The following is a 22,618-nucleotide window of genomic DNA, read 5'->3' as shown; positions in this document are numbered from 1 at the left end:
AGTAATATAGAAATTGATCAGAGCGGCTTATCTATTTCATGGAGGAATGCAGTTAATCATAGAACTGGCATCCAATGTTACTAAAAAAGTATTGATTTTTGAATCGAGAATCGTTTCGAATTGAGAATCGATTCTGAATGGAATCGTGTGGTGCTCACAGATTCCAAGCCCTAATGGAAACTATAACCAAAACAGGTTGTCCATAGTCCATTTCCACATCCTCCTATCAATGTGTCCCGGTAGTGCATAAGCACATGTTGTCCGTCATTCCTTCAACATTCCACAGTTCACCACCCATCAGAATCTTTTAATTAAAAAGGACATCTTTGCTGCCGCGCGTTTCCTCAACGACGTGCCAAAACCTTTTTGAGCCAGTCGCCATCTGCCGTCACGGCACATGGGGCCGGGGCCTCATCCCCGGCAAGCTGTGAGCGCTCGGCGCCAGCTCGAGAGAAGCAGACAGACGCTGAGAGAGAGGGTGAGAGGCAAGCTGAAAAATGTTTGGGTTTGGAATTTTCAACTCGTCGCAGTTTCACTTTTGCATGGGTCCTTAATAAACTATACGTCCACTAGGGTTGTCAATAGGGGTTAAATGGTAAATGGGTTATACTTATATAGCGCTTTTCTACCTTCAAGGTACACTATTTCCACATTCACCCGTTCACCCACACATTCACACACTGATGGCGGGAGCTGCCATGCAAGGCCCTAACTGTCAGGTTCAAACACTGATGACATTTATTAAACAAGACAAGAGGCAAAGAATTAAACAGAGACAGAATTCAATTTGGACTCAATATTGAGGAGAGTCGTCTGTACACTGTACCCTTGCACAGTATCTCAGCACGCTCTACCAAAATATTGCACGCCTCCTTCTTTTATTTTGAACCCTCCCCGACCACATGGCCACCGCTGTTTCCAAAGGACAAAGGTCGCAAAAAGTTCACAGAAAAAGGTCGTAAACAATTCACAGAAAAGGTCAGTTCAAAAAGAATTCGTAAAATACTTCAAAAAGAGGTCCATAAAATAGTTCAAAAAGAGTTCGTAAAATAGTTCAAAAAGAGGTCCATAAAATAGTTCAAAAAGAGTTCGTCTGGAAATTGGGCAGATCCTGCCATCTCTCCGCTTTGAAGTCCTTGGGTTAGAACAATATCTTTCTGTTGATTACCATACATGAAACAACAGAAACACCTCCATCTTGCTTTCCCCTTACACAGTGGAGTTATAACAGCCTTACTCTCGGTAGGTTTCAAAGACAGCTTTTGTCTTCTGACCAGACCCTCAACGTAACACAAAGTTTTTGTGATAATTTAGAAACAATTATTCTAACACTAACCGCCACCCATCAGGAGCAAGGGTGAAGTGTCTTGCTCAAGGACACAACGGACATGACTAGGTTTGTAGAAGGTTGGGATCGAACCAGGAACCCTCAGTTTGCTGGCACGGCCACTCTCCCAACCGCGCAACGCCGGCCCCAATAGGGATGTTGTCAGAATAATTGTATCTAAGTTACCACAAAACTTTGTGTTTCAATGAGTTCCCGGCGAGCAGATCAAATCTGTCTTTAAACTTACCAATCAAAAGGCTTGTAAAACACCACTGTGTACGAAGGGAAGCGACATGAAGGTGTCGGTTTCTTTGATCTATTGGAAGATCTTGCCTTGACCCGAGATCTACAAAGTGGAGAGAAAGCAGGACCTGACGCAAGCTCCAGGCATCTTTTCTTTGAACTGTTTTGTGACCAAGGGCGACGGCTGTTTACGACCCCCTCTCCCCTTAAAAACAGCTGTTGCCATGTAATCAGGGAAAGTCCAAATAAAAGAGGAGGCGTGCAATCCTTTCGTCAGAGCGTGGGGCGACACTGTACAAGGGTACAGGTCTACGCGTTTCTCCTCATTGAGGTAAATTGAATCCTGTCTCTGTTTAATTCCTTGCTTCTTGTCTGTTTAATAGATGTCATCAGTGTTAGAACCTGACAGGTGTCCCGGTTCGATTTTGGTCCGATATCAGCAAAAAACACGTATCGGATAACCGATATAGAAAATAACTTCTCTGTGACTTTCTAACAACAACAAAAACAAAGAAAATAAATGAGAAAAAATAAGTATACTTAAAGCTGCAAGCAGCATTGGTCGGGTCCGCATATTTGGCAGGTGCTAGTCCTAATTAAATCGCAATTTCCGCCAGTCCTGATGTGTGTAAAAAGTTTGGTGAGTTTTGAAGTATTTTAAGGCGGTCAAATTACAGCTCAAAGAGGCAAAAATGAGTGTTTTTATGAAACTTTTGTTTTGAAGGGGTGATTGCCAACCTCCTGTTGATTTTTGCTGAAGGATGTCAGTGTATGAAATTTAGCTCTAAGTCAGACCTACATAGAGGGTTTTCTTTCATGTCTCTACGATATTCGTACTGGGAGTTAGAGGAAGTTGTGTCTGTGTTTTTTTCCTAGGTGCTGCGGCACAGTGGTTGTTTTCTGTGAAGGCTCGTAAAATCACAGCAGCAGAGGAGCAGCTTTAGCGCAGCAGGTCTTTGAAAGCTCATAAAATCAAAACCGTAGCACTTAACAAAACGCTTTCGTCAACTTTTAATCAGAAGGGTTCAATCTCTCTCCTGTAGTAGTTTGAAGCCGAAACGACAAACACGCTCAGAGATGATCATGTTTGATGTTTGGTGACCGGTTTTAACAAAAATGTTGGTTTGAAGGAGGGATTGCAAACTTCCTGTTGATTTTTGCTGAAGGATGTCAATCTATGAAATGTAGGTCTAGGTGAGATCTACATAGAGGTATTTGTTTCATGTCTCTAAGACGTTCCTATCGGAAGTTACAAGCATTTTTGTCTGTGTTTTCCTCTGAGGAGCAGTTTTGTCTCTGTTTTATTCAAAAATTGCGCTAGAGCACAATTTTGAGTTTTGGGGTTCGGTTTTTTCATTAGATCGCAATTGATGCGTGTGAAAAGTTTGGTGAGTTTTGAAGTATTTTAAGGGGGTCAAATTACAGGTCAAAGAGGCAAAAATGAGTGTTTTTAGTACAATTTTGTCTTGAAGGGGGAATTGCCAACTTCCTGTTGGTTTTTAAGTTAAGTTAAAGTTAAAGTACCAATGATTGTCACACACACACTGGGTGTGGTGAAATTTGTCCTCTGCATTTGACCCATCCCCTTGTTCACCCCATGGGAGGTGAGGGTTTTTGCCCGAGGATGTTAAATTATGAAATGTAGGTCTAAATCAGTCCTACATAGAGGTTTTTGTTTCATGTCTCTACGACCTTCCTAGTGGGAGTTACAGGCAGTTTGTTTTTGTTTTTTCCTAGGGGGCGCTAGAGCGCAATTTTGATTTTTGGGTTGTTGTTTTTTTTATTAAATGGCAATTTTCGCAGGTCCTGATGTGTGTGTCAAATTTGGTGAGTTTTGAAGCATGTTAAGTGGGTCAAATTAGAGTTTTTTGTGGCGGCGGAATAATAATAAAAATTCAATAGTGTCCTTTGTCCCTGTATAAAGGACTCCCTGTGGGAGTCCTTTATACAGGGTACATGCGGACCCTAATAATATAATAATAAACCTTACAATAACAATAGGTTCCTTTCGTCCCATTGCAAAAGTAACTCCCTTTGGGATTCTTTTGACAATGGTCCTGTGCGGACCCTAATTAATCATAATCAGGATTATGTACTAATTGGGATGGGTACCGAATTTGGTATAACTAAATACCGTCGGCACTACTGTTTTACGTAAAACCAAACGGTGCCATTTACGACCTTCCTAGTGGGAGTTACAGGCAGTTTGTTTTTGTTTTTTCCTAGGGGGCGCTAGAGCGCAATTTTGATTTTTGGGGTTTGTTTTTTTTATTAAATGGCAATTTTCGCAGGTCCTGATGTGTGTGTCAAATTTGGTGAGTTTTGAAGCATGTTAAGTGGGTCAAATTAGAGTTTTTTATGGCGGCGGAATAATAATAAAAATTCAATAGTGTCCTTTGTCCCTGTACAAAGGACTCCCTGTGGGAGTCCTTTATACAGGGTACATGCAGACCCTAATAATATAATAATAAACCTTACAATAACAGTAGGTTCCTTTCGTCCCATTGCAAAAGTAACTCCCTTTGGGATTCTTTTGACAATGGTCCTGTGCGGACCCTAATTAATCATAATCAGGATTATGTACTAATTGGGATGGGTACCGAATTTGGTATAACTAAATACCGTCGGCACTACTGTTTTACGTAAAACCAAACGGTGCCATTTACGACCTTCCTAGTGGGAGTTACAGGCAGTTTGTTTTTGTTTTTTCCTAGGGGGCGCTAGAGCGCAATTTTGATTTTTTTTGGGTTTTTTTTTTAATTAAATGGCAATTTTCGCAGGTCCTGATGTGTGTGTCAAATTTGGTGAGTTTTGAAGCATGTTAAGTGGGTCAAATTAGAGTTTTTTGTGGCGGCGGAATAATAATAAAAATTCAATAGTGTCCTTTGTCCCTGTACAAAGGACTCCCTGTGGGAGTCCTTTATACAGGGTACATGCGGACCCTAATAATATAATAATAAACTTTACAATAACAATAGGTTCCTTTCGTCCCATTGCAAAAGTAACTCCCTTTGGGATTCCTTTGACAATGGTCCTATGCGGACCCTAATTAATCATAATCAGGATTATGTACTAATTGGGATGGGTACCGAATTTGGTACAACTAAATACCGTCGGCACTACCGTTTTACGTAAAACCAAACGGTGCCATATTTCGATACGTCCAGTGGACTTGGCTGGGAAACAATCTGTTACCGTGTTTTCTGGACCATAGGGCACACCGGATTACAAGGTGCACTACCAATGAGCTTTTTTTCTTACTATCATATCATAAAAGATTGCGAGATTGTTAATGCACTTTGATGACTCTAACTAGCCACCGTAAAGGCTTTAACGTCACTTATAACTACAGTAGAGGTTTTAAAAAGTGCTTTAAAAATGGCCAGCTGAATAAAAGGCAAGCTTCTCACCATCTGCCTGTTCAAATTCCCTGCGTTTCTTTCGCACGGAACGATAAGCCGACAATGAGGAGCCGTACATAATTACTCCGAACAGGAGCGATATCGCTCCATAAAATGGGATTGCGGCGCACTGACACCGAACACTCTCCTGGACGGCGTTTACGGATTAAGAGCGGAACTCCCTGGATTACAGTTTATGATGACCATTAAGAGTTTTATCCTGGGGGCACTTCAAACACAGACCGAGCCCCACATTAAGACCCGCTCAGGGAAGATTGTGGGGGATTTTGGACCTTTCGAACGGTTTAAAGTTTAGCCATTTGGAGCACTTACGGTATCACTTACTCCTGGCATGGGAAGCACCATGCATGTTTAGCCGTGATGATGGAGAGAAGGGAAGGTATTTTGTGCGCGGTGGGATTTGTTTTTCCTTGCCTGGGTTAAGATTTAAAGTACTTTGGCAATGCTGATCTAATTACCACAAACTGGCAGATAATTCCTAACAGTGAGCTCAAAGCCACTTTATAATCCAACATATACTATATCTTAGTTACGTTATTCCCTTTGCTAACACAATCGGTTACTTTCTTTTCTCATTTTAGGCTTTCAACAAGTGGTATTCATCAATCAATCAATCAATCAATCAGTCAAAGTTTATTCATAAAGCCCTTAATCACAAGTGTCTCAAAGGGCTGCACAAGCCACAACCACATCCTGTATGAAGGCGTACACATATGCAGTGGTTCTAATTTAAGCACTGGCTTTTAAAGGCCTACTGAAAGCCACTACTACCGACCACGCAGTCTGATAGTTTATATATCAATGACGAAATCTTAACATTGCAACACATGCCAATACGGCCGGGTTGACTTATAAAGTGCAATTTTAAATTTCCCGCTAAACTTCCGGTTGAAAACGTCTATGTATGATGACGTATGCGCGTGACGTCAATGGTTAAACGGAAGTATTCGGACACCATTGAATCCAATACAAAAAAGCTCTGTTTTCATCGCAACATTCCACAGTATTCTGGACATCTGTGTTGGGGAATCTTTTGCAATTTGTTTAATGAACAATGGAGGCTGCAAAGAAGAACGTTGTAGGGGGAGACTACAGCAACACAAACAGGAGGACTTTGTTGGATAGCAGACGCGCTAGCGGCGACCTCACCTTGACTTCCTACGTCTCCGGGCCGCCGACCGCATCGTCGATCGCTGGAACGCAGGTGAGCACGGGTGTTGATGAGCAGATGAGGGCTGGCTGGCGTAGGTGGAGCGCGAATGTTTTTATCATAGCTCTGACGAGGTCTCGTTGTTAAGTTAGTGTCGTTAGCAACAGCATTGCTAGGCTTCGACAGGCGTCGAATACACATTAACCTTGTATTTACATGTCCAGTGTTTGGTTCGGTGTCTCCTGATAGTAGTATTGTTGATCTTCTGTCTATCCTTCCAGTCAGGGATTCATTTATTTTGTTCCTATCTGCATTTGAGACAGATGCTATCACGTTAGCTCATGCTAAAGAGCTTCGTCGATGTATTGTCGTGGAGATAAAAGTCACTGTGAATGTCCATTTCGCCTTTTCGACTCTCATTTTCAAGAGGATATAGTATCCGAGGTGGTTTAAAATACAAATCCGTGATCCACAATAGAAAAAGGAGAGAGTGTGGAATCCAATGAGCCAGCTTGTACCTAAGTTACGGTCAGAGCGAAAAAAGATATCTCTTGAACTGCATTCTAGTCCTTCACTCTAACGTTCCTCATCCACAAATCTTTCATCCTCGCTCAAATTAATGGGGTAATCGTCGCTTTCTCGCTCCGAATATCTCTCGCTCCATTGTAAACAACGGGGAATTGTGAGCAGCACTACCGCTTGTGACGTCACGCTACTTCCGGTAGGGGCAAGGTTTTTTTTTATCAGCGAGCAAAAGTTGCGAACTTTATCGTCGATTTTCTCTACTAAATCCTTTCAGCAAAAATATGGCAATATCGCGAAATGATCAAGTATGACACATAGAATGGATCTGCTATTCCCGTTTCAATAAAAAAAAAATCATTTCAGTAGGCCTTTAAATTCATCTTGATATATTTTTAGGCGTGTGCTAACCAACAATAAAGACACTAGTTTTATTCAGAAGTAGTTAATTGTACTGTAACTGTGCTGCTAATTAGGCTGTTCTCAAAAATAAAAATACATCTACAAACCCCGTTTCCATACGAGTTGGGAAATTGTGTTAGATGTAAATATAAACGGAATACAATGAGTTGCAAACCATTTTCAACCCATATCCAGTTGAATATGCTACAAAGACAACATATTTTATGTTCAAACTGATAAACATTTTTTTTTTTTTGGCAAATAATCACTAACTTTAGAATTTGATGCCAGCGACAGGTGACAAAGAAGTTGGGAAAGGTGGCAATAAATACTGATAAAGTTGAGGAATGCTCATCAAACACTTATTTGGAACATCCCACAGGTGTGCAGGCTAATTGGGAACAGGTGGGTGCCATGATTGGGTATAAAAACAGCTTCCGTGACATGCTCAGTCGTTCACAAACAAGGATGGGGCGAGGGTCACCACTTTGTCAACAAATGCGTGAGCAAATTGTCCGACAGTTTAAGAACAACATTTCTCAAGCAGCTATTGCAAGGAATTTAGGGATTTCACCATCTACGCTCCGTAATATCATCAAAAGGTTCAGAGAATCTGGATAAATCACTGCACGTAAGCAGCAAGGCACGTGACCTTGGGTCACTCAGGCGGTACCGCATCAAAAAGCGGCATCAGTGTGTAAAGGATATCACCACATGGGCTCAGGAACACATCAGAAAACCACTGTCAATAACTACAGTTTGTCGCTACATTTGTAACTGCAAGTTAAAACTCTAGTATGCAAAGCGAAAGCCATTTATCAACAACACCCAGAAACGCAGTCGGCGTCACTGTGCCCGAGCTCATCTAAGATGGACTGACGCAAAGTGGAAAAGTGTTCTGTGGTCTGACGAGTCCACATTTCAAATTGTTTTTGGAAATATTCGACATCGTGTCATCCGGACCAAAGGGGAAGCGACCCATCCAGACTGTTACCGACGCAAAGTTCAAAAGCCAGCATCTGTGAAGGTATGGGGGTGTATTAGTGCCCAAGACATGGGTAACTTACACTTTTGTGAAGACACCATTAATGCTGAAAGGTACATACAGGTTTTGGAGCAACATATGCTGCCATCTAAGCGCCGTCTTTTTCATGGACGCCCCTGCTTATTTCAGCAAGACAATGCCAAGCCCCATTCAGCACGTGTTACAACAGAGTAGCTTCGTAAAAAATACTTTCCTGGCCCGCCTGCAGTCCAGACCTGTCTCCCGTCGAAAATGTGTGGCGCATTATGAAGCGTAAAATACGACAGCGGAGACCCCCGGACTGAAGCTCTACACAAAAGAAGAATGGGAAAGAATTCCACTTTCAAAGCTTCAAAACAACGTGTTAATTCGTATGTAAACAAAGGACAGTCAAAATAGCAGCAGTAACAAACAAAAAACAACATTAAAACTATCTACCTTGCTTTGGAAAAATGGCTGATGTTGTGTTTAGAAAGCTGCACACAAATGTAAAGTGACATTTGAGCTGAGGGACTTTGGCTAAAATGATAGTTTAAGTTATTTCTCACACAATTACCTTACTTATTCGTAATGAGATCGGAAGACTGTGAAATGAACCAGGAGTATTTTGTGCAACACAAACACCCCGGCACAACAGGAAATGGGGGTTAAATCACCAAAAATGATTCCCGGGCGCGGCCACCGCTGCTGCTCACTGCTCCCCTCACCTCCCAGGGGGTGATCAAGGGTGATGGTTTAAAGGCAGAGAAACATTTCGCCACACCTAGTGTGTGTGTGACAATCATTGGTACTTTGACAAACACATCGGGCAACACAAAGAGCAACAACCGTTGAGCAAGCGGAAGTGTCTCCTCGGTAACGCAACTGTGTCAAAATAAAACATTATAATCATAATAAATACCGTATTTTTCGGACTATAAGGCGCACTTAAAATCCTTAAATTTTCTCAAAAATCGACAGTGCGCCTTATAACCCGGTGTGCCTAATGTACGGAATAATTCTGGTTGTGCTTATCGACCTCAAAGCTATTTTATCTGGTACATGGTGTAACAATAAGTGCGACCAGTAGATGGCAGTCATACATAAGAGATACGTGTAGACTGCAAGATGAGGCCAGTAAACAACACGACACTTTTAAATGTTCCACTGAGAATATAGAACATTACACACGGCGCTCAAAAATCTGTCGAAATGTTTTAGTACGACTTTGGTAAGCAATGAAGCCACACCGCTTGATGGATTGTGGGAGCATTGCGGCTACCGTAGACGGACAAATTGTGCTTCAACATGCAAGTATTACTATGGTGTGTGTATAAGGACGGAAAAATGGCACCCATTAGCAGACATATTATCTTAAAGTTAAAGTTAAAGTACCAATGATAGTCACACACACACACTGTGTGGTGAAATTTGTCCTCGGCATTTGACCCATCCCCTTGTACACCCCCCTAAGAGGTGAGGGGAGCAGTGAGCAGCAGCGGTGGCCGCGGCCGGGAATCATTTTTGGTGATTTAAAGGCCTACTGAAAGCCACTACTCCCGACCACGCAGTCTGATAGTTTATATATCAATGATGAAATCTTAACATTGCAACACATGCCAATACGGCCGGGTTAGATTAGTAAAGTGCAATTTTAAATTCCCCGCAAAATATCCTGCTGAAAACGTCTCGGTATGATGACGTCTGCGCGTGACGTCACGGATTGTAGCGGACATTTTGGGACACCATTGTGGCCAGCTATTAAGTCGTCTATTTATGTATGATGACGTATGCGCGTGACGTCAATGGTTAAACGGAAGTATTCAGACATCATTGAATCCAATACAAAAAAGCTCTGTTTTCATCGCAACATTCCACAGTATTCTGGACATCTGTGTTGGTGAATCTTTTGCAATTTGTTCAATGAACAATGGAGACAGCAAAGAAGAAAGCTGTAGGTGGGGAAGCGGTGTATTAGCGGCCGGCTGCATCAACACAAACACGTAGCCAGTGTTTCATTGTTTACATTCCCGAACGATGACAGTCAAGCTTTACCATTGGCCTGGGACAACAGAGACTCTTACCAGGAGGACTTTGAGTTGGATACGCGGTACCGTGAGTACGCAGCTGCGGCTTCCAAACATTTGATCGCTTGCCGCTATGTGCATGTCACGTACGTAACTTTGGGGAAATATATGTGCTGTATGAACTTTGCGGAGGTGAACGGTACTTTGGGCTGTGGGATTGAGTGTGTTGTGCGGGTGTTTGATTTGTATTGGCGGGTTATATGGACGGGAGGGGGGAGGTGTTTGTTATGCGGGATTAATTTATGGCATATTAAATATAAGCCTGGTTGTGTTGTGGCTAATAGAGTATATATATGTCTTGTGTTTATTTACTGTTTTAGTCATTCCCAGCTGAATATCAGGTCCCACCCGCCTCTCACAGCATCTTCCCTATCTGAATCGCTTCCACTGCCCTCGAATCCTTCACTCTCACTTTCCTCATCCACAAATCTTTCATCCTCGCTCAAATTAATGGGGAAATCGTCGCTTTCTCGGTCCGAATCGCTCTCGCTGTTGGTGGCCATGATTGTAAACAATGTGCAGATGTGAGGAGCTCCACAACCTGTGACGTCACGCTACTTCCGGTACAGGCAAGGCTTTTTTATCAGCGGCCAAAAGTTGCGAACTTTATCGTCGATGTTCTCTACTAAATCATTTCAGCAAAAATATGGCAATATCGCGAAATGATCAAGTATGACACATAGAATGGATCTGCTATCCCCGTTTAAATAAGAAAATCTCATTTCAGTAGGCCTTTAACCCCCAATTCCAACCCTTGATGCTGAGTGCCAAGCAGAGAGGTAATGGCTCCCATTTTTATAGTCTTTGGTATGACTCGGCCGGGGTTTGAACTCACAACATACCGATCTCAGGGCAGACACTCTAACCACTAGGCCACTGAGCAGGTGTGATCTGGCGTTTTGTCTTGCACTATTACGCAAAAACAACTTTTCTTACCTTCTGGTACCTGCTGATGTGTATTTGGGATCTGTATAATTCCTGATTTTGTGCGCGCGTCCGCCATTGTAGTCCGTGGCAACACCATAGTTGATAAGCTTTCTTCTTTTTCTCATCTTCTGCTGTTGACATTTCTAATATAAAGTATAGCGTAATGTTCTAACTTAAAAATGTCAGTACACTCAGAGAAAGCGCTAAAACATACCGGTGTAGTGAGTTTACATTATTCACCCAAGGCACTTTAGTTATTACAGAATTCCGGTCGGGCGTTGTTGTTGCACTAGTGAGCCACAGATGAGGAGATGCTGCTCCGTTGTTGATTGAAGTAAAGTCTGAATGTCATTAAAACAGTTAGCGCCATCTTTTGAAATACTCGTATGTTGAAGCACAGTACAATCCATCAAGCGGTGCGGCTTCATAGCTTACCAAAGTCGTACTAAAACATTTTGATAGATTTTTGAGTGCCGTGTGTAATGTTCTATATTTTCAATGGAACATATAAAATGTTGGTGTTGTTTACTGGGGTCATATTGCCATTGTAGTGCAGTCTACATGTATCTCTTATGTTTGACTGCCATCTACTGGTCACAATTATCATTTCACCATGTACCAAATAGAATTGCTTCGCGGTCGGTTATCAAAACCAAAATGATTACGTACATTAGGCCATACTTGCCAACCCTCCCGGTTTTACCGGGAGACTCCCGGAATTCAGCGCCTCTCCCGATAACCTCCCGGAAGAAATTTTATCCCGATAAACTCCCGGAATTCAGCAGGAGCTGGAGGCCACGCCCCCTCCAGCTCAATGCGGACCTGAGTGGGGACAGCGGCGACAGTCTGTTTTCACGTCCGCTTTCCCACGATATAAACAGCGTGCCTGCCCAATCACGTTATAACTGTAGAATGATCGAGGGCGAGTCCTTGGTTTCTTATGTGGGTTTATTGTTAGGCAGTTTCATTAACGTCCTCCCAGCGCGGTAACAACACACAACGACAGCAGTCACGTTTCCGTCTACCGTAAAGCAGTTTGTCTGCCGTAAACAGCAATGTTGTGACACTCTTAAACAGGACAACACTGCCATCTACTGGATAGCCTCCGGACCACTGAAATTCAAGTATTTATTTTATTCATATGTATAATAAAATAAATATATATATATATATATATATATATATATATATATATATATATATATATATATATATATATATATATATATATATATATATATATATATATATATATATATATATATATATATATATATATATATATAGCTATAATTCACTGAAAGTCAAGTATTTCATACATATATATATATATATATATATATATATATATATATATATATATATATATATATATATATATATATATATATATATATATATATATATATACATATATATATATATATATATATATATATATATATATATATATATATATATATATATATATATATATATACATATATATATATATATATATATATATATATATATATATATATATATATATATATATATATATATAAATATATATATATATATATATGAATATATATGAAATACTCGAGTTGGTGAATTCTAGCTGTAAATATACTCCTCCCCTTTTAACCACGCCCCCAACCACGCCCCCCACCTCCCGGAATCGGAGGTCTCAAGGTTGGCAAGTATGCATTAGGCACACCAGGTTATAAGGCGCACTGTCGAGTTTTGAGAAAAAATTATTTTAAGTGCGCCTTATAGTCCGGAAAATACGTCTCGGGCAACTTTCTTTCGACAACAGCAGGTCAACTCTGAATTATTCCTCGTGCTTCCACACTCCTGTTAGAGTTTGTAGTTGTTCGCCACGTCAACCTGTCAGGCTCGTTGTTCCGCCTTCGCTACTGGTTATTTTCCGGCCTGATATTTCTGTCTTTGTTGTTTTGTACGAGGTGCTTATTTTTCCTTTCATGCCCGCCTCCCTTATTTTTGGACTTGTCATTGCTTCTGCAATTAGAATAACTCCTTTTCAAATAAAAGCAGGGAGCGCAGTGCACAAAGGGGTATACTTTGGGGGAATTGCTACAAACCTTGGCAATAGAAAACTGATTTTTAATCAAAAACATCTCTGGCTATGTTCACACTTCAGGCCAATTCTGATTTTGTTTGCCCATATATGACATGTTGTTGCTTTTTTCATGTCAGTGTGAACAATGCAATTTTTTTCAAATCCAGATCTTAGATCCAAATCTTTCGCATGTGAATATAAAGTCGAAATGTAGAAAACGGGAGAAAGTCTTAGTCCCACGAACTCTTTAGAACAGACATTGATGCAAATGCCCCACAAACTACAAGAGCTAAAATTCTTGTCGTTTTCCTTGTTAAGAAAATATTGACTCCAGTTTCACAAAATTGTTGAAATTGCCACAAACGCGCCAGAACCAAGACCATAGGCGGGTCTCCTCATTTTTTATTTTTTGGCAATGTAAACAACCATTGGACTTAACAAAAAATCGGAATTAGGGATCACACCCTGTAGTGCGAACATAGCCTATGTTTATTTTATAGGTTATTGTTACCTGAGCCTATTCAAGCTGCCATCTTTTCTGGGCTATAGTACTCAAATTTTTCCCCACGCTTTGAACCCTGTGCTTTGTACATTGCTACGGCTATATTATAATTTTCACGGGATTCACAACCCGCGAACAGATTTAGTTTCATTACATCAGACCAACGTGAGTCAATAATATTGTTTACATTAAATCAAACGCACTCACAAAATCATCCAGTCAGCCATTTAGTGCGCTATGCACTCACCCTCATCATAGAATATAATATAATAGAATAGAAAGTACTTTATTGATCCCTGGGGGAAATTCAGCACCACAGTTCACTCACAATAGACAATAATAATAATAAACAATATAATATATATAATATATTATATATATAATATATGAATGATATAAATATATTCTACATATATTTTACATTTAAGAAACGACAAAATGCACAAGACGCAGCCCCGAAGCCCAAAACCCACCAGCATTAACGGCAAGAAGATCACCTCCGCGGTTTCAGCGGAGGGAGGAAAAGTACAAAGACCGCTCTCAATGCCTTCTGCGGTAGGCTACTGTATTTGTGAATTATATTTATATAGCGCTTTTCTCTAGTGACTCAAAGCACTTTTACATAGTGAAACCCAATATCTAAGTTACATTTTCAAACCAGTGTGGGTGGCACTGGGAGCAGGTGGGCCCAAGGACACGACGGCAGTGACTAGGTTGGCAGAAGCGGGGATCGAACCTGGAACCCTCAAGTTGCTGGCACGGCCACTCTACCAACCGAGCGATACCGCCCCATGTTGTGTTCCAGACACTGTCTTTTGTTAAATTTGTGAATGAACACAAGTGTTTGTGTGAATATTTCAGGTTCCATTGTGTACACCTGTGTCTTATAGACTTGTGCGACCACTATATAGTTAAACCTGTGTATAGTGACCACTCAAGGGAAGCAAATAAAGTGACAGGTGGCAACTATACGCAGGTTGGCCGCCATTTTCGAATTTCTGTACATGTTGACCTTTAAACATCTACGCTTACCTGTGCGTGTGCATGTATCCGGAATCGTAGTAAACCGTTCCTAAAATACAGTTTTTCAAGCTTTCTAAGCTTGAACGGTGCTTTTGAATTTGAGCCTGCACATTGTTGCTCACGTGAATAGGATGCGGTTTTTCTATTTAAGCCATTAAATTGGGATTAGTCAACTGCACAAAGCTTAGACTTTCCGAGTCCCGGCGCGGCTGCAAGGTCTGCTGGCTGCTCACGATGCCCCGGTTGGTATCCCGTTGCGGCCACCGCAAATCCCGCTTAAGAAATGAAATTTCACAGACCGTGGTATGGCAAACGATGATATCGGTGGCCGCCATATGGAGTCAAAAACTGCAAAATGAGAGGCCACTGGTCGCATTACACAGGTGGCCGCTATGGACAAGGTATATAACACTACCGTATATTACAGACTATACAGCGCACTGAAAATCGTATTATTTTTTTTTAAACTCGACAGTGCGCCTTATAACCCGGTGAGCCGAATGTACGGAATAATTCTGGTTTTGCTTACCGACTTCGAAGCTATTTTATTTGGTACAGGTGTAATGATAAGTGTGACCAGTAGATGGCAGCCAAACATAAGATATACGTGTAGGCTGCACTATGATGGCAATGTGACTCAAGAAAACAACACCAACATGTTATATGTTCCATTGAAAATATAGACCAGTGGTTCTTAACCTGGGTTCGATCGAACCCTAGGGGTTCGGTGAGTCGGGCTCAGGGGTTCGGCGGAGGTCAAGACACACCCGACTCATCGTGTAAATAAAAACTTCTCCCTATCGGCGTATTACGGATACGGCAACAGCTGACTGGTTTGCAGGTGTGTAATTTGTTGTGAGTTTATGCACTGTGTTGGTTTTGTTGTTTGAACAAGGTGATGTTCATGCACGGTTCATTTTGTGCACCAGTAAAAAAACATGGTAACACTTTAGTATGGGGAACATATTCACCATTAATTAGTTGCTTATTAACATGCAAATTAGTAACATATTGGCTCTTAACTAGTCATTATTAAGTACTTATTAATGACTTATTCGGCATGGCCTTATTATAACCCTAACCCTGGCCTAACCATCTAACCCTAACCCTAACCAAATAACTCTAAATTAAGTCTTTGTTACTTAGAATATGTTCCCCATACTAAAGTGTTACCAAAAACATATAACTTTGTATTGAATTTGAAAAAAACCAACAACATTTTATTAAAGAAGGGTTCGGTGAATGCGCATATGAAACTGGTGGGGTTTGGTACCTCCAACAAGGTTAAGAACCACTGATATAGAACATTACACATGGCGCTCAAAAATCTATCAAAATGTTTTAGTACGACTTTGGTAAGCTATGAAGCCGCACCGCTTGTACTGTGCTTCAACATACGAATATTATTTTGGTGTGTGTATAAGGTAAGACATTTTCTGGCGATGTTTTTCGCAATATTATGCAAAAGCAACTTTTCTTACCTCCTGGTACCTGCTGATCTGTATTTGGGATCTGCATAAATCCTGAAAAATTGTGCGCTTCTGCCTTTCTGGTCCGTGCCGACATCATTGGTCGATAAGCTTCGTCTTTTTCTCTATCTTCTTGTTATGGGACATTCATCCTCCGCTGTTGCCATTTCTAATATAAAGTAGTGTAAAGTTCTTACTTATATCTGTCAGTAAACTCGCCATTAAAGCGCTAAAACATACCGGTGTAGTGAGTTTACATTATTCACCCAAGGAACTTTAGTTATGAGAGAGTTCCGGTCAGACGGTTTTTCACGGGACACATTTCCGGCCTTGTTGTTGTTTCGGGATGTTTCCGGAACAGTTCCAACTTTTGACACTTCTTCCACTCCCGTCCTTGCACGCTACACCGCTACAACAAAGATGACGGGGGGTGAGCCACGTAAATAAGACCGCCCACAAAACGGTGCATCCGGAAGCGACTGTCAGAAATCGGCTTAAAGATGATCTGTAAAACATCATCTATGCAACATTTTGACCAAAGAACCACCATTACATGTTATGTAGACCACAAGGAAGTCTTTTAAATTTAGAGAATAATAATAATAAAAGGACTCATTTAATGCGCCCTTCACCTTGTATATGAAAAAAGCTCAAAAACAGACCATTCATCGGCATTGCGCCTTATAATCCGGTGCGCCGTATGGTCCGGAAAATACGGTAAATTCGCCCCTGATTCCAAAGTAAGTCGGCCAACTTGAAATCAGACTGAAAATGTTGTCTACCCAGCTGTTTTTGAGATGGTTGAAAGTCACCGTGCACTGGAAGCAGTGAGCAGTGAAGGTAATTCTCCGGGTCAAGGTGATTTGTCGTGCTGAGCCACTTTTTTTTTTACCTCCGGTTTATGGGCGTTCACCGGCCTGACAGCCCTCAGCAATGCCACGGTTTCCTGGCTGCACTTCATAATTGATGAAGGTGCAGGAAATGTTGGGATTCGGTCCTGCCAGACTCCTGTGTTTTAAGTCTCGGGGAGATGCAGGTGGGAACGCGGTTCGTTGTCACGCTTTTTACCCTAATTAGCATTGCTCGTCATCGTCTTTCAGTTGTCATTCTTGCATTGAATTGAAGCTGAAGGTGTCGACTTGAAATGTGTTTCCGTCTCATTTTCCAACTCAAATAGAAATAATCCATCAAAGACACTGACACATTGTGACAACCACGCACTATAGGGTCGGTTGTCACAATGTTATTTTTATGGAGAAGAATATTTACCCGAATGCAGCTAAGATAGGCTCCAGCACCCCCCGCCACCCCCAAAAGGGACAAGCGGTAGAAAATGGATGGGATGGATGCCAAAATACCACTGTACAGTCATGGTCAAAAAATGACATACACTTGTAAAGAACATAATATCATGGCTGTCTTGAATTTCCAATAATTTCTACAACTCTTATTTTTTTGCGATAGAGTGATTGGAGCACATACTTGTCGGTCACAAAAAAACATTCATTGGAGGAGAAAAGGTGAGGCCTTTAATCCCAGGAACGCCATTCCTACCGTCAAGCATGGTGGTGGTAGTATTATGCTCTGGGCCTGTTTTGCTGCCAATGGAACTGGTGCTTTACAGAGCGTAAATGGGACAATGAAAAAGGAGGATTACCTCCAAATTCTTCAGGACAACCTAAAATCCTCAGCCCGGAGGTTGGGTCTTGGGCGCAGTTGGGTGTTCCAACAGGGCAATGACCCCAAACACACGTCAAAAGTGGTAAAGGAATGGCTAAATCAGGCTAGAATTAAGGTTTTAGAATGGCCTTCCCAAAGTCCTGACTCAATCATGTGGACAATGCTGAAGAAACAAGTCCATGTCAGAAAACAAAAAATGTAGCTGAACTGCACCAATTTTGTCGAGAGGAGTGGTCAAAAATTTCCGTGTGTGTGGAAAGTTAGAAAGGACAGTAGCTTGTTGTTGTTGTTGTTTTGACTCGTTGACATCAAATTAAGTTTTTAAATCGAGCTTTCCCATCGCACCTTTTAAGGGTAACAATATTATTTTGTTTTGAACTTATTGTGTAAATACGAACTGAGTATTTACAAGCTGTCTCTCATGGACACACACCTGTTGTTGTTGACTTTGGACTGACTATCGGCTGCACAACATCAAGGCCGCGGAACAGAGACACGCGGCAGGCTTACACACACACACATGCATCCACAAATAAATATACGCCACACACACATACCCCAGCCCCCAATCCAACGCCCTTGACGCAAATTCAATAGGGGTGATGGACGGATGGGCAGCGCCTGAAGAGCTGCGGCCTGCCACCATGGCCCCCCCACTCCCTCCCCTCTGTTGCTAGATATCTCGAGATGTACGTTGTAATATGTATATGTGCTTTGCTATGGAGGTTTTTTTCCCACTCCAGACTTAGGAGCCCAGTCTGGATTGTATGTATATATATATATATATTTTTTTTTTTACTCATCCTTCCCCAGCGTTGACCTTTTTCCCATCTTTTACGGGGCGCCTTGTGGCGACCCATCAGCGTTCCTGTTCTGTAACCCTGTACACTGTTTGTTTGTCTAATCTTGAACGGGTTGTGCTGAAAACAAAGTTTCGTTGTACTTGCGCAATGACAATAAAGACCTACCTACCTGACATTCTCTAGTTTCTCCGTGTTTACCAACTGCCGCCCACCTATTTTGTTAGGATAATTAAAACTGACTACAAAGAGTTGTTTATTCATCGCTTCACTTTTAATCGAAACAACTGTTTCCACAAAATGACAAGACGACTGCGCTGAAAACTAACCCCCTCAAGTACTGAAAGGGACAATGTGACTCATATTCACCTCAACAGGAATAAAAAAAAACGAAAACAACAAAGTAGCGCTGATAAAACAGTTATGTCATGAATCTCTCGGGAAACACTCTTTAATCTTCCTTTTCTGTGGCAAAGCTTTGCTCTTTGTAGTGCGCTTTCTGCTGAACTGAAAGAACAATACAACGCAAAAGCAAAGATGAAGTGCAGCCAATAACGCTCATCATAGCAAAATATGATGAAATTAGCATTAAAGATAGCTAGCGAAAAGAGGCAGGTTGTGCAGTAATCAGTCCTGGTTTTAAGTCATTTTTAATTAAAAACTATATTACTAACCATCTGGAATTTTACTGCGGTTTATCATTGTGGAGGGGGGCGTGGCCTGCGGGCCTGCCGCGGATCGGGGTGTGTCCGGACCGGCCTCGAAGACAGCGACAGGTGCGGTGATGGACTCATACTATACCGCCTCTAAAAAGTACCGGTCCCCCACCCCCGCCATTCCCCTGTCGTCGTCACGTCGTGTCATTGCTTGCTTACGAGCAGACAGGCATGTTCGGCAGTGCACAATCACAGAGTACTTACAAGAAGACACAGTGTGTATACAGAAAAGGGAGAACGGACGCATTTTGGCTTAAAAACTAAAGATAAAGGTGAAGTTATAACACTGAAACGCCCTCAGGAAGAGGTGCTTTAAGACATGGCTAGCTAGCTAGCGGCTAACATCCAGCCGCAGTCTGCAGTGTTGAAGCTACTTGTAGTCACTAATCCTGGTCTCCATGGCGACAAATAAAGTAAGTTTCTTACAAGTATCATCCCTGCAGGACGAGGAATACCGAAACATGCTTCACTACACAAAATGTAAACAAACACAATTGGTGGATCTACACCTGACATTCACTGTAATGATACCAAGCACAGGAGCGTATCTAGTCGATACTACTATGATTACATCAATATTTTTTGGCATAACAACATCTTCTTTCGTTTTTTTTAAACGACAGGTGCTGTGATGGCCCAGGAGGGCCTTGTTAGTGTGGAGGATGCATATATGTTGAAGAGTTCTTTCTTTTTACATGGCCATGTTTAGAGTAGCTAGTACTTTTCCTTTGTATATTCTACCAGTTTCTTTAGACATTTCAGATGCCTGGTTAGTGTCTTCACCCTTGGAATGTGAAATACGACACCCACTCTTTCCTTATCAGTGTTGCGAGGGGGAGAGATGGGGGTTTTCTTTGTGTGCAAAGGAGTTGGTGTTTCCATTTGAATGTCAGATGAACTAGAGTAGCCTATATGAATGTTTTGGTTAAACTGATCTCCTAAAGCTTTAGTAAAACTTGAAAATATTCCAATTCTGTCTTGATGGTCCTTCTTACTAAGCATATATGTCATCGAAAGAACTTGGGATTGACAAGTAACTTAGATTCCCTGGGAGGAAGAACTGGTCCGACGCAACATTAGCTAATCACCTGTCGCCAACTACAACTACTCGTAGTTGTAGTTGGAGGTGCTGTTGAGAGACACGGACGCAGAAAAGACACTGTGCTGAAAAGCAAAAGACTTTGCACCATTGGGTGAAAATAAAACAGTGTTATACCCAGAATTCCGGACTCTCCTGGCAGTGTGTGGTGGTCTGAGGAACCCACTTGAGGGCATCTTCTACAATCATTAAGAGTAAAAGTACCCTTTTTCGACATAACAGAATCATAAGCAAAAACGGTCAAAATAGCAACAGAAGGAAAACTCACCCTGGCGACCCGGTTGGCGACTTCCCGACCGACCATGAGGCCCTGGACAAATGTCCGCGCGGCAATCAAAGCCCTGGTGACCTGAGCCTTCAGTTTCCTGGGCACGTCTCCAAAGGGCTTGAGTTGATCCGAGTATTTGCTGACACATTCCAGGTAATCGTCCGTGAAGTGGTACTGGGAGTTCAACAGCTGGAACATCCGCTCCAGCAGCCTGGACCAGAAGTCGTTGAGCATCTCCTCCAGGTTGACGTTGCCCCCCGTGTAGTAGCGCTTCAACTCCGTGAACAGGTCCTGGAACACCTCCGAGTTCTTCATGTAGAGCTTCCCAAAGGTCCTTGTGAACATGCTGCTCAGTGACCTCTCGGAATTATCCAGGAGCTCCAGGAAAAATTCTGTAAGGGATTGACGTGGCAGAGGAACAAGTGTCAGGAAAAACGGGGTTACTTAATAACGCCGTTACTTTTACTAGTCACGAGTAAAATAAGTACAAAACCCAAAACCAGTGAAGTTGGCACGTTGTGTAAGTCGTAAAAAAAAAAAAAGAATACAATGATTTGCATATCCTTTTCAACTTATATTCAATTGAATAGACTGCAAAGACAAGATATTTAATAATCAAACTGAAAAACTTATTTTTTTTCTGCCAAATAATCATTAACTTCGAATTTAATGGCAGCAACACAATGCAAAAAGGGGCATTTTTACCACTGTGTTACATGGCCTTTCCTTTTAACAACACTCAGTAAACGTTTGGGAACTGAGGAGACACATTTTTGAAGCTTTTCAGGTGGAATTCTTTCCCGTTCTTGCTTGATGTACAGCTTAAGTTGTTCAACAGTCTCCGTTGTGGTATTTTAGGCTTCATAATGCGCCACACATTTTCAATGGGAGACAGGTCTGGACTACAGGCAGGCCAGTCTAGTACCTACACTCTTTTACTATGAAGCCACGCTGTTGTAACACTTGGCTTGGCATTGTCTTGCTGAAATAAGCAGGGGCGTCCATGGTAACGTTGCTTGGATGGCAACATATGTTGCTCCAAAACCTGTATGTACCTTTCAGCATTAATGGTCCTTTCACAGATGTGTAAGTTACCCATGCCTTGGGCACTAATACACCCCCATACCATCACAGATGCTGGCTTTTCAACTATTCGCTTATAACAATCCGGATGGTTCTTTTCCTCTTTGTTCCGGAGGACACAATGGCCACATTTTCCAAAAACAATTAGGAATGTGGACTCGTCAGACCACAGAACACTTTTCCACTTTGCATCAGTCCATCTTAGATGAGCTCGGGCCCAGTGAAGCCTTCAGCGTTTCTGGGTGTTGTTGATAAATGGCTTTCGCTTTGCATAGTAGAGTTTTAACTTGCACTTACAGATGTAATGACGAACTGTAGTTACTGACAGTGGTTTCTGAAGTGTTCCTGAGCCCATGTGGTGATATCCTTTACACACAGATGTCGCTTTTTAATGCAGTACCACCTGAGGGATCGAAAGTCCGTACTATCATAGCTTACGTGCAGTGAGTTCTCCAGATTCTTTGAAACTTTTGATGATATTACGGACATAGATGGTGAAATCCCTAAATTCCTTGCAGTAGCTGGTTGAGAAATGTTGTTCTTAAACTGTTGGACAATTTGCTCACGCATTTGTTCACAAAGTGGTGACCCTCGTCCCGTCCTTGTTTGTGAATGGCTTAGTATGTCATGGAAGCTGCTTTTATACCCAATCATGGCACCCACCTGTTCCCAATTAGCCTGTTCACCTGTGGGATGTTCCAAATAAGTGTTTTGATGAGCATTCCTCAACTTTCTCAGTCTTTTTTGCCACTTGTGCCAGCTTCTTTGAAACATGTTGCAGGCATCACATTCCAAATGAGCTAATATTTGCAAAAAAAATAACGTTTTCC

At 41.7% G+C, this 22,618-nt stretch overlaps 1 protein-coding gene across 1 annotated transcript in view; it reads right to left on the bottom strand.

Moving 5' to 3' along the window:
• Positions 1 to 22,618, bottom strand: part of LOC133642582 (glypican-6-like) — a 414,767-nt gene that overhangs the window by 94,525 nt on the left and 297,624 nt on the right. The window contains exon 3 of the mRNA XM_062036862.1: positions 20,706 to 21,097. Coding sequence (XP_061892846.1) covers positions 20,706 to 21,097 — 392 coding nt within the window. The remainder of the gene's footprint in view (positions 1 to 20,705; positions 21,098 to 22,618) is intronic.

The sequence above is a fragment of the Entelurus aequoreus genome, linkage group LG02 (genome assembly GCF_033978785.1).
Source record: "Entelurus aequoreus isolate RoL-2023_Sb linkage group LG02, RoL_Eaeq_v1.1, whole genome shotgun sequence".
Lineage (NCBI taxonomy): Eukaryota > Metazoa > Chordata > Actinopteri > Syngnathiformes > Syngnathidae > Entelurus > Entelurus aequoreus.
The sequence above is the reverse complement of the archived record's forward strand: the minus strand, read 5'-3'. Positions and strand labels throughout refer to the sequence as shown.